The 13,355-nt window shown below is 31.9% G+C and overlaps 1 protein-coding gene across 2 annotated transcripts; it reads right to left on the reverse strand.

Annotated features, from left to right (window-relative positions):
* Window positions 1-122: 122 nt before the first annotated feature.
* LOC128184860 (uncharacterized) lies at window positions 123-12,785 on the reverse strand. Of its 2 annotated transcripts, XM_052854485.1 has the most exons (8): window positions 12,593-12,785; window positions 12,096-12,137; window positions 7,588-7,751; window positions 6,164-7,333; window positions 5,262-5,520; window positions 4,901-5,157; window positions 1,672-2,493; window positions 123-1,353 (listed from the first exon to the last, which is right to left on the reverse strand). In XM_052854485.1, exons 3-8 carry the CDS (start codon window positions 7,628-7,630, stop codon window positions 593-595), a joined length of 3,312 nt encoding a protein of 1,103 aa, XP_052710445.1. In that variant the 5' UTR covers window positions 7,631-7,751; window positions 12,096-12,137; window positions 12,593-12,785; the 3' UTR covers window positions 123-592. The 2 variants fall into 2 exon arrangements, with proteins under 2 accessions (XP_052710445.1, XP_052710444.1); XM_052854484.1 differs by lacking the exon at window positions 12,096-12,137.
* Window positions 12,786-13,355: the final 570 nt, after the last annotated feature.

The raw sequence follows: 13,355 nt of genomic DNA on the forward strand, positions 1-13,355 counted from the left end.
GAAAGCTTTTGTTCACATTTTGAATTTTGAAGTAAAAATTCCAGTTTCAGACCTAAAATGATTGTGTTAAACGTTAGGAACTGTTTAATGATGCTTGAAATAAATAAGAAATAAGACCAAGCTTGGAAAAGATTTTTACTGGTATATTGACACTAAGAAAACAAAAACAGGACACGAGGCTTGTTAACATGACAAATAACTGTGAGCCCTGTATCTTGCTTATAACTTAACGACCGACTCCCAAATTTCATTTGATCTTTAGAAATGCATTCTTAAAGCATTACAGATAATAAAGCAGAAAAATAAAATTTGACCAAAATCGTGACCAAGCCCCTTTAATGTATAACAGTTCATTTTGCAGAGATAACAAATACAATCGTGTTAATTATTCATGTAAATTGAAAATCGGAATGACAAAGTATTACGTAATACACAAATCTTATAGTTTGCTGAATCTAAGCATGAACGTGTATCGTGCATATATTATATTAAAAAGAACCCAAGTTCCCATTTCCGTTTAATGATAAAAAAACCCACACAGAAACACTTATACGTTTTGTGCACAAAGTACTGTTTGAGCTATTGTTGTTAGTCATTTCCCATAATCCATAGCTTGTAAGAATTTTTTCTGATTTCCGTATGCCCATATGCTTAACTGTGTTCTTGTGGCTCTGAGAATGGATCGCAAAGACCGTACTTTCTCTGTGACGTTTGTTTTGGACCCTTTTACGAGGTTGTAGATGCTGTAACCAAGTACACCTAAATCGAGAACAGCGGATAATGGAGGAAGTACCATATCTGCGAAAGACACCGCTCTAACGACGATACGTACGACAATAAATGGAACACCCCCGATCGCACACAATGCTCTAGCCGCAGTTTGTAATGCTCCTACATCAACTGTATTTTGTTTTTTTATGTTGTCCATTTCAGCTTCAAGATCTTTTAATGACCGTATTAGTACTCTGGTGTGTTCCTGTAAATTCATATAATACCGTTCAAATTTTTCATTCGCATCTTTATTCAACACAGTTTCTGTTATTTTGGCTCCGACAACACTTGCTCCACTTAGAGAACCAATTACCGCCCCGGAGACTGTCAAGCCTAAGGACACCCCCGCTGTAAAAGGGGCTGCAATAACTCCTGCAATGGCAAGAGCTGATCCCGCGATTCCTACAGAAGACCCCACTATCGTTGAAATGTTAACATTTCGTCTTCGTCCTTCCAACTCGTCAACTATTTCGGTGCAAAGTATCTCGAAAGCTGCGTTACATCTCATCCAGTTATCCAACGCAAGTTTTGCCATATTAAGCTTAGTTTTGAAGCGATTTGTTTCGTAAAACAGTCTAAAGTCTGAATAAAAGAAACAAATGTACATATTCACTACATTTGATAAGTTGCTTTGAACGTTAATTATCAAACATTAGTTAGAAAGTCATAAAGTTACCACATTTAATAATAAATCAGATAGCCTCCTGTGAAAGGAAATTCGTTTTTGCGATGCTAATTTTCAAATTTGGTAAATTCCTTTATTTTAATATTGATGGCTAGAAAATCATTAAATAATTGAATGAATCTGATAGATTATTATTTTATCATAAACCTCCTTTAAACTGAACAAACACGATAAACGCGATAAAACCATATATTTTGCATTTAATTTACACATACCTTGGTCTTCAGAATGTGTATGCGTCATTGGTAAAAAGACAACTGGTGGTTCCATTAAACAGTTGCACACCTTTCTAATTGGTGCAATTCTGTGAAACTGTCCTGAAAAGTTTCTAAAAAGAGTAATATGAAATTTAGAAACTTTTTCGTCATCAGCCAAGCATTTGAAAACGGTGTTTTCGCCAGCTAAATATTGCCGTCGTTGCAAGAAGTCATGGGGCTGTTTTCGTCTTCTTATTTGAGTGAACAGCTTCCATTCTGTTTCCGTCTTGTCTTCATGAACGCTAGCACTTAGTACGTATATTGGTACTTGAAAGCACGTTGCTGCTGCAATGAGCTCCAAATCTCCCAAAGCCATTCCATCTTCAATTCTTTCAGTGAAAAATTTGGCACACTTTTCAAGAATTTTTGTCTGAGATCTTAAAATATCTAAAAACTGATTGTCTCGGTATTTGAAATTTTTTAAAAACTCAGTATCAGCTTGTTCTTTTTCTGCCTTAAGGAGCTGGCCATATTCTCTTGAGTTTTCTTCAATCTCTGTCATAACTTCCTTCATTATTTCTTGATACTGATTTTCATTGCCAAAAATATCTTTGCTAATGCATCGGTATAAAGAATGTGTGTAATCAGACACTATGTCAATTAACCGATCCGCCATATCGCTTCTGTCCAATACGAGACGAAGCTCAGAATATATAGGAATTATGGTTTCTTCTCTACGTACATCGTCACTAAACCAGTCTTCCGGTGGTTTCGTCGGGAAAAACGTTAACAGTGGTCTATGTCGGCTTCCTTTGTCAATCCGCTCCAATTCAGTTGGAACTAAAATTAAGCAAGAAGACACTTTTGAATTGTGTAAAAAGACTGTAAAATCTATAAATTTTAAAAAATATCGTTCATTTGATTCAACGCTGGCTTAACTTGAAATCAAATTTCAGAGTGTAGTGTAAATATATTATAAGGAGAAGAGTTATTACTAAGAAAAAGAAAACAATTAAAAAGAGTAAGTCAAACGCATGGTCATATATTATATAATATTCCAAATCTTTCTAAATTCGTGGCCGGGAGAGATTGGTTCCTTATTTACATGATAAAGATAATATTTGCAATGATTCAACATCTATTTAAAGAGTTTTTAAATTGTTTAACAATCAAATCGACGAGATCTTATTCAGCATGGCGTCAATAGAGTTAACAGATTTCTTACCTATGGTATTCGGTTTACTGTTGACAACACATATAACAGTGTACCCGGTAAATTTTGTCGAAAATAAAGTACAGTTTATAAATTAAGGTCTTTAGATTGTGGCATGCCATCATCAGGGGCATACTGTACTATTTTAACGTTATCGACTGTAATATAAGTGCAATGTGAATCACAGTTTTGGCAAAATATCTTGATTTATAACTGTGTTTCAACACGTGTTACAATGTAAGCTATGCTAAGCTAACAATTTAAATATTTTTTGTTGTTGGAATCGCAAATTTCTATGAAAAACTTATAAACCGTGTAAGGCAGTCATATGCACCATATTTCAATATTTTTACCTGGCTTGTTATTTATTCCTTTGTAGTTTCAATAGGATATATAATGAATTACAAATGCACTAACTTTGAATGGCTTTGAATCATTATTTAAAAAGCTATTGACTGATGCTAAATTATATTTTTTCGAAGCTGAAAATATGAATCAAATGCACTGTAAATGTCATTATAGAAAAGTTTATCGATGACTTTACATATTTAAAAGAATAAGAACAAATGAATGTGATTCATTTAAGTAAAGAAATGCCAAAAAAAAAGATATTTAACGAATTTATATAATGTATAATTGGGGGGGGGGGGGGGGGGCATTCTTAATTGATCCGATAGTGTACCTGTGTTAGCTCATACAGCATGAAAAAATATATTTGCAATACACCAATATTTAAGTTCAGTTTAATTATTTACATATTGAACTTCAAATTTAAACAACTGTTGGTTAAATCGTAGAAACATCAAGGGTGGACAAACCTGAAGTGCACTGCATTTCATCGTAAAATTTTTAGTTCTTTATATTTTACAATTCCAAATCACAACGTTCATTGCTGCATTGTAAGATTAAATGAGAATCAAAGTACTGAAGTACTGACGTGAGTTGATTTTATCGATTTTAATTTATTTAAAAATCAATGATATGTCATGAATATTTGCAGGGCAAAAATTTCCTATATGAATTTGAATTACGCTCATTTTTTCCTAATATGAATTTCCTGAAAAGCCCATATGAATCATGTTTTAAGATATATAAAAAAATTAATCCCATCAGAAATCGAAATATTCCTTAGAAATTAATTGTATGGATCCAAGCAATATTGACCTCTAGTCTTGTTCAACCAGACGCTTGGCTATCTCCGTTAATCTCCGACAAGCAAGAGAGACTCTCTGCTTGTCGGAAATTTACGGAGACAGACGAGCGTTGGTTGAACGAGGCTACATGTATATTGAACTCTGATTTGATTTGGACATATTTTATTATGCGAGTATACATTTACATAAATGGATTAGGCAGCAGGCAATGCCTATGTAAGCCTTCTCCATATTGAACTCTGGCGTAGGAATACATACAACTACTAAAAAAACTAAATATTTCGTTCCATTTACAACTGACTACTTACAATGTATATATGAATAAGTTTTCTTTAAAAAAAATGCTTTAGAATACATATATATCATCGAATTTATCTATTATTTTCATGAACTATATACAGTAAAACACGGTTATAGCGAAAACGCTTATAATGAATTGACGCTTACAGCGAAGTGAATTTCATTCCCCAAGTCTCTATTTCATGTTGTAAACTTGACGGATATAACGAATTACGCTTCTAACGAAGTTAAATTTGCAGTCCCCGGGACTTCGTTATAAGCGTGTTTTACTGTATATATATATATATATATATATATATATATATATATATATATATATATATATATGTTGTCAGCGGTGTTGATTTATGCTTAGGTCTAAACACTGTTTCACTTCCGGTTTGCAGAGTAATTGCACACTTGATTAAATTCAACTCCCAAAAGTGAAAGCAAAAGCTGTAATAGACTCTGTCAAAACGAATTGATTAGATAAATCAAATTCTAAACAGAACAGACAAATGATTGGATTAAATTAAAGAATTAAATGATATACTTGTCTTGTTATTATGGAAACTTTAGTTTCTAAAATTATTTCATATACCTTTTACGCAATTTATGTTGGGCGGCGTCAGCATACAATTGCATCCACTCTTTGATGATACTCTATCAACATATTTCTTTCCATCTTTCTCTATAATGGCAAGGGTTATGTAATACCGACATTGTTTATTGTTGACAAGAATTGCTGGCTTTTCTATTGTCCATACGTGGTGCTCCTTTGAATATCGAAATATGTACAAAGCGAACCCCGTCAATTCCGCAACATTTACGAGAGCTTCTTCAACATTTGGAGAAAGACTGCAAGTTGTAGTGAACATTTATCATTTCGAATATGATGCTTTATCATGCTTTACTTTTTTGTTGAAACAATTCACAAAGTGAATAGAAATTAAATCACATACCTGATTTGCAATTCAGTATCCTCGTTTCCGTAAATTTCTTTACCCAGACATTGTGCTAGTGTTCCCTTACCACCCTGTATCATGTCTAACTGTCGTCCCTCTTCTGCTAACATTTCATTTATAAATATGGCGTCCTCGTCTAGTGTTCCAAGCCATTGTTCATCATCCCTTTCATACAGACGGGTATCGTTTTTTAATATACGTTGATAATGCTGATGACGTCCGTGTCTTCTTTCAGGAGGACAACAAGGTTTTAAATCTTTATACAATGAAAAAAAAGGTATCATATTATATATATATATATATAAGATTGGTATAATAAAGTCGAATGGTTGGTTATGATTGCATTTTACAGAAAAATTTCCTTAAGTCAGATCTTGTTCTCTAACGAAAATACATGAATTAAACATTTGGCTTATATTAAATGATCATGAATAAAACTTTTTCAATTTTTATGTGACGTGCTTCATATCATTTTTTTTTATCTTTAGACATGCCTACAAACTTTTACAGGCTTTGGTATTTTCTTAATGCTAAGGTTGTTTTTTTTTCAAATACAATGAATCAAGAAAAAAATCGTAATTTTAGGATACACCAATAGTTGTTTACAATCCAAGTAGCATTCCATTGTCTTTTAATGAGACACTGACCAATCTTCATGTGTGGTGTTCAATGTAACACACTTAGAAAGACATAAACATAGATAGTCTTATTTAAGAACAATCAAGAAAGAATAAAAATCTATATAATACCGCGATTGTATAAATACTTTGTTATAAAATTAGGATGCAAATTAAAACCGAGGCGAATATTCATCAAGCTGATAAGCCCACTTTTTTTTTTTTACCAAATTTAAAAATAGTGATGGCCTAAATTTAGTAATCTAAAGTTTTCACACTTACCAAGCTTGTTAACTCTGTCAATGTCAAAATCGTCGTTATAAACAGGGAATTGTCCAACTATTTCTGGAGTTTTCTGAAAGCAGGGGCATTTTAAACCTTCAATGTTGACTTTAAACAATTGTTCGTTTTCCCTGTTTTGAAAAATCAGGGGCGATTTGAATGTATATAAATAGCTTCCGCATATTGGAAGATACAAATTTGGTTTTTTATTTCCATTCGGAAAGACTACATAAACTTGTAAATTGAAAACGCTTGCGATAGCGAAGAAATCCACAATCTCTGCTGTTTTCCAGCCAGTCAAATGCTGTTTAAATTCTTCTTCAATTCGTTTTTTCAATGTGCTTTCTTGATTGCTTTTATTTTCAGTTGCAACATTTTCTTCAACATTGACGTGTTGCATGTATACTGGACGAAATTCCTGAACTTCCATATGATTTTTTAATAAACATTGAACATCTTTTTCATTTTCTTCTGATCCATAAATTAGTTTTCCGATAAGGAGAAATAAATTTGTAACTTCACCGGAAAAAGTTTCCATGACTTCTTGTGGATAGTTTGTGGCACAACTGTTAATCTCTTCTGCGTCAAATAAAAAATTTTGTAAATCGTCAAAATTGTTGCGAAACCTTTTGTCAACACAGCGGGCATGCCTGGCGTTTTTTATAAAACCATCTTTGTTTAAATGATCGATTTTCCTGTCACTTTTTATGACATGGATAATTTCTTCCTCCAATGTCAATAACAAAATCAATGGCATGCTTTTGTCATCTTCCGTCTCGCGAATCATAGGCTCAATTTGCACACCCCTGATTTTTCCTTCCTTGCATTTATATAAAACAATAACATTTCTGGAGATGATCTCGCTTATTGCATACAATTCTCGCAATGATGGTGCAACTCCATTTTTACTTATGTTTTTAATGTCCTGTTTTGCATTTTCAATCCAACTTTGCCCAACTTTTTTAAATAAGGGCTTGAACAGTGAAAAATAGAAAAAATGTTTTTCTTCATAATCTGATACGTACTGCCGACATTTCTTTGCCGTCATTTTATCTCGTATAAGTGGTCCAATTATGTTGAAAAGCTCGTCATTGCCAAGGCAGTGGGGTGCTTCACATTTTTTAAAATCATCAAGTAGTGTCGTTTGTTCATCCATTGTGGGAGAAAAATCTATTTCAAATATGCAAGTTTATTAAGTCTTATTCAGTTTTTTACGATACAATGCATAAAGCTTAAAGGATAGTTATCAAATGGTATTAAAATCAATCATTCGTTATTATTTATTAATCATAATATGGGATATTAGTAATGGTATTACATGTATCAAATTTGTCTTCATCGATAAAAAAGCATAAAATGGAAAAAATGCAAACAAATGACATTTAATGACAAATAAAGGATAAGGCCAAATAAGGGAAGCTTACGTTTGGTTCGTCTTTTGGCCAAGGATGCCTCAGAAGCGATCATCAGGGATAATCTTTATCTTTTTTATATTCACTTTTTTGTGAATAGGCACATAATACAAGTGTAGATTATCGTGGTAGCCACAGCAAACTCCAATTAAGATGTTTCTACATTAAACTTCAACCTGGAAAATATTAATATAGCGTAGTAATTTTGACATTCACTTTTATGTTCAAATCCAGTGTGTTTTGTGGCTGTTCATACAGTAGCTATCTATATCGCTGCAGCTATACCAGAAGAAGAAAATGAACATTTTTAATAAATCAACCGTTTTAGAGTACAGCAACTCTGGCTTCCTCATTTTCAGTAAAAACCAAACTTTTTGATAGTTTTTGCATGTTGATATCTTCATTATGTTCCGAGAAAAAACTTTTTGCACATTTTTAAAATATTTCAATAGACTTACATTGGTACATTTAGCTCATATGTCAAAAAGGTCTAGAAAACAGTAACTTCACTTTTTGCCTTAAATTAGCTTATTTCATGCCATATCTAAAAATTTACATAATAGACCCATGCTTTTGGTTTTATTTTCTGAATTTATAAGACTATTTAAACATTTCTGTTATAATTTAAGTAAAAATTTGAGACTAAAATTATTATTTTGCATGTTGAATTGTAAAAGACTGAAAACAGCGATTTTAATAGTGCAAAAAGGTCCAAATATTAATAAGGTGATGAAACTATAAACATTTTGATTTCATTCATTTGAAGCAAATTTGTATATGATGCCATGCTTCATTCCTATAGATAATAATAGAAGGTAAAACGTTTTATATGTAAATTGCACTTTTATTGCAGAAAGGGCATGTTAAATGCACCGTAGCGCCGAAAGAAGTATATACCTCCGATTTTTGTTTTGAATTTTGGGTTAAGTTTAAGTGTGGAAGTTAAAAAAATACTTAATAAAAAAAACTCAAAGACTTTTGAAAGTAGAGTCCTACCTCCTTTAATCTAAAGGCATTGATTGTCACATTGCAATTGAATACAATGTTTACGTACAATGTTTATTTACATATTTCAGGTGCAGTGGGTTTTCCTTACAGAAAGTTATACAGAAAAAAAAGACATTTTCTTAGGGTTTCTTTTAAATGTAGGTGTATCGAGCAATACTTCCAATTGACGATAGGGAAAATGAGCATAACCATTGAAATGTTAATTTCACGAGTGAGGAGGGTTGATGCCTAAAACTCAAGCACGGTCACAAAAATAAGACTATCATTTCCAAGCATATAATATCAATTATATTGTCATCGGCAACTGTAGTCCAAGTAGTTGTTTTTATCTCTAATTATCCGTTCTCTTCTTAAAGAGACAGTACAGCTGAAAACACATTTGTGAAAAACTTCAAATTTATCCATTGTATTGTTAGGAAAATAAGAAATAACATTGATTGTAATAGTTGAAAAACATAAATATCCCTTTCGCATACCTAATTAACGTAATTATGTGCTTCCGGAAATTTAAGGGTCGTACAAACCGGAATAATCTTATATCGTTTATTTGTAACACGTGGACTTTGATTGACAGTAATTGACACGTGCTGAAAATTACAAGATATTCGTCCAACTACGGTCATCTTGGTATACGAGGTTAAAGGGACTCTCAAAAAGGAACACAACACCAATATCTCAATAATGTATTGATGGTTTGCCAATTTCGGTTCATTTTAATATTAACAGACATGAATATGTCAAATAACTCCTCAAGGTGCCTCATTTACAAAAATGAATTTAGGTTGTGGTAACTCCTATGATAAAAACGCAAAATACATGCTTACAAAATAATAATTGTAGTTATTTTAAATACCCTGAACAATTATAACATGGGAGAAGTAGAAATGACATAATTTATTAACAAACATGTCCAGGAGAATCTTCGCGAGCCCTGCATGTGTTTTGTTTACAGTAAATACGCATACAGTATTAGTATTAGTATATAAGCTGACCCCGTAATACGTGGCGATGTAAATATGTGACAGGTTATACGTAATTATTAATTTTAATGAAATAATTAGATTTATTACATGGAGAACTTTGTAATTTTCTGAAAGTTTACACATTCATGAGTAGTACAAAAATACCGAACCCGATCGGAAATTTTTTTCAAGTCGTTTTTTTTTATAAGATGCGCCAACCTTCTCTTTAAAGGGCCATGGTCACGATTTTGATCAAAAATTATTTCTCCGATTTTTAATGTTTACAATGCTTCAGTAAGGCACTTTTGATATGCTACTAAAATTTGAGTGCCATTTGTTGAGTTATAAGCGAGTTACAGAGCTTTCAATTCTTCGCTATGTAAACAAAGCCTTTGTTTACATTTTGAATGTTGAAGTGAAAATTAAAGTATTAGACCAATAATTACAAATGTATGTGTTAAACGTTAGGAACTGGTTTTTTATGCTTATAATCAATAAAAAGATAGACAAATCAGTTTGAAAAAGATTTTTTACTGGTATATTTAACATATGTAAACAAAAACAGGGCACGAGCCTTGTTTACATGTACATTAAAAAGAGTTGTGAGTCCTGTATCTTGCTTATCATAACTCTACGATTGACTGTCAAAATACATTTGATCATTAGAAATGCATTCCTAAAGCATTGTAAATAATAAAAAGAGACAAATAAAATTTGACCAAAATCGTGATCATGCCCCTTTAAGGAAGGAGTCTTCTCGTTATCAAACATACTTCTTATAATAAGAAATTCGTGAGATTTTGACAGAGTCAAACGGATCATATTACAAAATGATTCTATCAGTTTTATCAAATTTGACCTTTTTGTTTTCGCATAAGAGCAGGTCAAGGTCACTACCTTTTTCCTCAACGTAAAGGATGATGAAAACAAGTGTAGCTCTTTGTAGTTCTGTAGTCATTTCTTTAAGATATGAAGATTCTATTCTTCAATGAAATGATAGAATATTAGAATGTCTATCAGCTTATACTACTTAATTGGAATAACTATTTATATACTAAAACTGATATTGCTTAGCCTGCATTTCCTCTAATTTTCTTAAATTTTGAGGGAATTACTATTATTTTTTCATGCTTCCAATAATAAAATATTTATGATTTTCATGTATAATAAAGAATTTATAAAAAGATATAAATTGACAGAAGAGCTAATATATTGACCATTTAATAAAAGAGAAAAACTGATTTTAGTGATTTTTTCACAAAAATCAGTGTATAGAAGGGCACTTTAAAAAGCCTATAAAAATGTAGTTTGATAGGCAAATCATATTTTAAACACATATTCTGAAACCCAAGAATCATATCATTAGTTTACATTAGTGTAAAAATCCAACATTAATGTTATTATTTTTAAAATGCTAAACCAGACTCATTAATCTGCAGCAATTCTGAATTGCACAATATGTGATATTTTCCTACGCCAATATTACGCCAAAAATATAGTCCTTGTTAGATTCTAAACTTTGATTACTTTTTCTATGCCAAGTTGTTCGATAATAAAAAAAAGAAAGAAAAATACTCTATTATAATTTCCTTTCATCTTGATTTAATGAACAATTAAAAAATTTTACGTTTGACAAGTCGAAAACCATAAAAGACTCCTTCCTTAATGAGGTCGAATCTAATTATTTCTACCACAAATGATTAGTTACATGGTTTGTAGTTGACCTAATATGGTTTATACTTGGTCAGTAAAACACAAACTGGCCAAGGCTCTCGAATTAAAAAAAAATCTAAAGTTAATCATAATAAATGACAGTTTTGTGAAACAGCATTGATGAGATCTTGCAACAAGTTTTTTGTGGGGTTTTTTTTTTTTGGGGGGGGGGGTTTCGGGGGGGGGGTGTCTTAAGGCCTCTTATTTAGACTAGTATTATTGTGAAGCAATATCGAATAGCAGACGCCATTTTCTTCAAAATGACTGCCATATGCGGTTTCAGAGTCATGAGATATAATAGCGTCTTTTAATATTAAATTAATTGGATGGCAGACATAAAGATTTTTGAGAAATTGAAATGATGCAAATTAAAATGTTGATTGGTGTTTAAAAACTATAAAACACTTTGTTTGAAAGTATTACTTTTTTACCTTTGCCAGATTCAAAATCAATTCGTTATATTCGTAAATTTGTTAGACTTAAGTTCGTTATAACCGCAAAAGTTTGCATTGACATGATGCATAGTTTGTTGAGGACTCCAGAAAACTTTGAGATATCCGACATTCCGCTATATTGCTGATTGAAATAAACGATTTTTTACTGCTTGGGGGATTAAAAAATAATAAATTCACAGTTGCTTTTACATGTATAATCTCGTAATAAATGTACATGTAGATATGTCGAAGAGTGTCCACAAATACACGAGACGTAAGAAACTATAATAGCAAATATTAGTATTGGGGTCCAATTTTTGTTAGAAATAAAGATATACTACTTTAAAATTGCACGTACACCAGATATGTATAATACACAGTGTGTTATTTCAGTTTCATATACCTGACGAGGACTGATCAGCTGATGTTTTGCCCACGACTACCACTAAGAAGGAAAAACCAGACATGCATGTAAACAACGTAGATCGCTATCATGCCCTTGACCTACTATTCTTATTAAACAGGAAGACATGTGAATGTTTACTGTCATTATTTTACAATAAAATTTTCTTTATTTTCTACTAAAACGTTTCTATAAAGACGATTTGAATAACTGAGATTTACTTTTTTAAGTACATGTACATGTATGATTTCCAAATTTTACAATTTATTCAACTCGTTTAAGGTACCTGACTTAATTAGACCTTGAAATAGAATTAAAACAACTAAAAATATGGTTTTGTCAAAAGCTACATTAAATTTGTAACTGCCACACACTAGTAGAATTTTATGAAAAATGTATAAAGGCACACCAAAACATATAATTTAACCTTAATTTAAAGACGTAGAACGATAACGATAAAGCATGATAATAAAAAACAGTAAGAAAATATGCCAAACCTGCATTGAAGATAGCGTGGGTTTGACCATAGTCTCTGTAGTTATATCCAATTTAGAGCGGACGGCATTGTTGCAGAATAGTTTCAGGCGAGAGGCATATCTCACGCCCTTAACGTAAGGTATATCTTGAGCACAGCTAATCGACCGACAAAAGGCGATACTCGGAAATTTATTTTTAACTGAACAAGTTTTCTATCTTTTTTTAGAAATACCTGTACGAGATAGCACTTTTTAAATAGCTTAAAATATTTTAACAACAAGTTTAAAATTTTGGAAACATTTTATTTGTTGATATGCTAAAGCATTTTGATTGGGTATCTCAGGGCACTAGGTATATATGTATTTAAGCAGTGGTCAAGTTTAGTTTTAAATAGCTATAACTAGCCAGTGGTCAAAGTAAATTAGGCAATAATTTAAAAAACTAACCATTAGCAACTATTAAAACGCTAACGGTAAGTATCTAATAACGTATTCACTTTGTCCAACTGACAACTTTATAAGGCTTAAAAAAATAAATCAAAGTGACTTTTAGACAAATAACATATTATTTTCTATAAACAAGTTGAACTCTTAGACATAACCAGTGGATCAGAACAACCATATCATATCACAATCGAGATGAGAATGAGATTTGCAAAGTCTTAACCCCTGTCGCACAGGTACACTGCGTTTACCTTAACCACTTCGTAGGTCAATCTAAAGTTGGTTCTGACATTCGATCAATGTATTATCACCTTACGTGTTTATGTTGCTTACGATAGGC

This window comes from Crassostrea angulata, chromosome 5, assembly GCF_025612915.1.
Source record: "Crassostrea angulata isolate pt1a10 chromosome 5, ASM2561291v2, whole genome shotgun sequence".
NCBI lineage: Eukaryota > Metazoa > Mollusca > Bivalvia > Ostreida > Ostreidae > Magallana > Magallana angulata.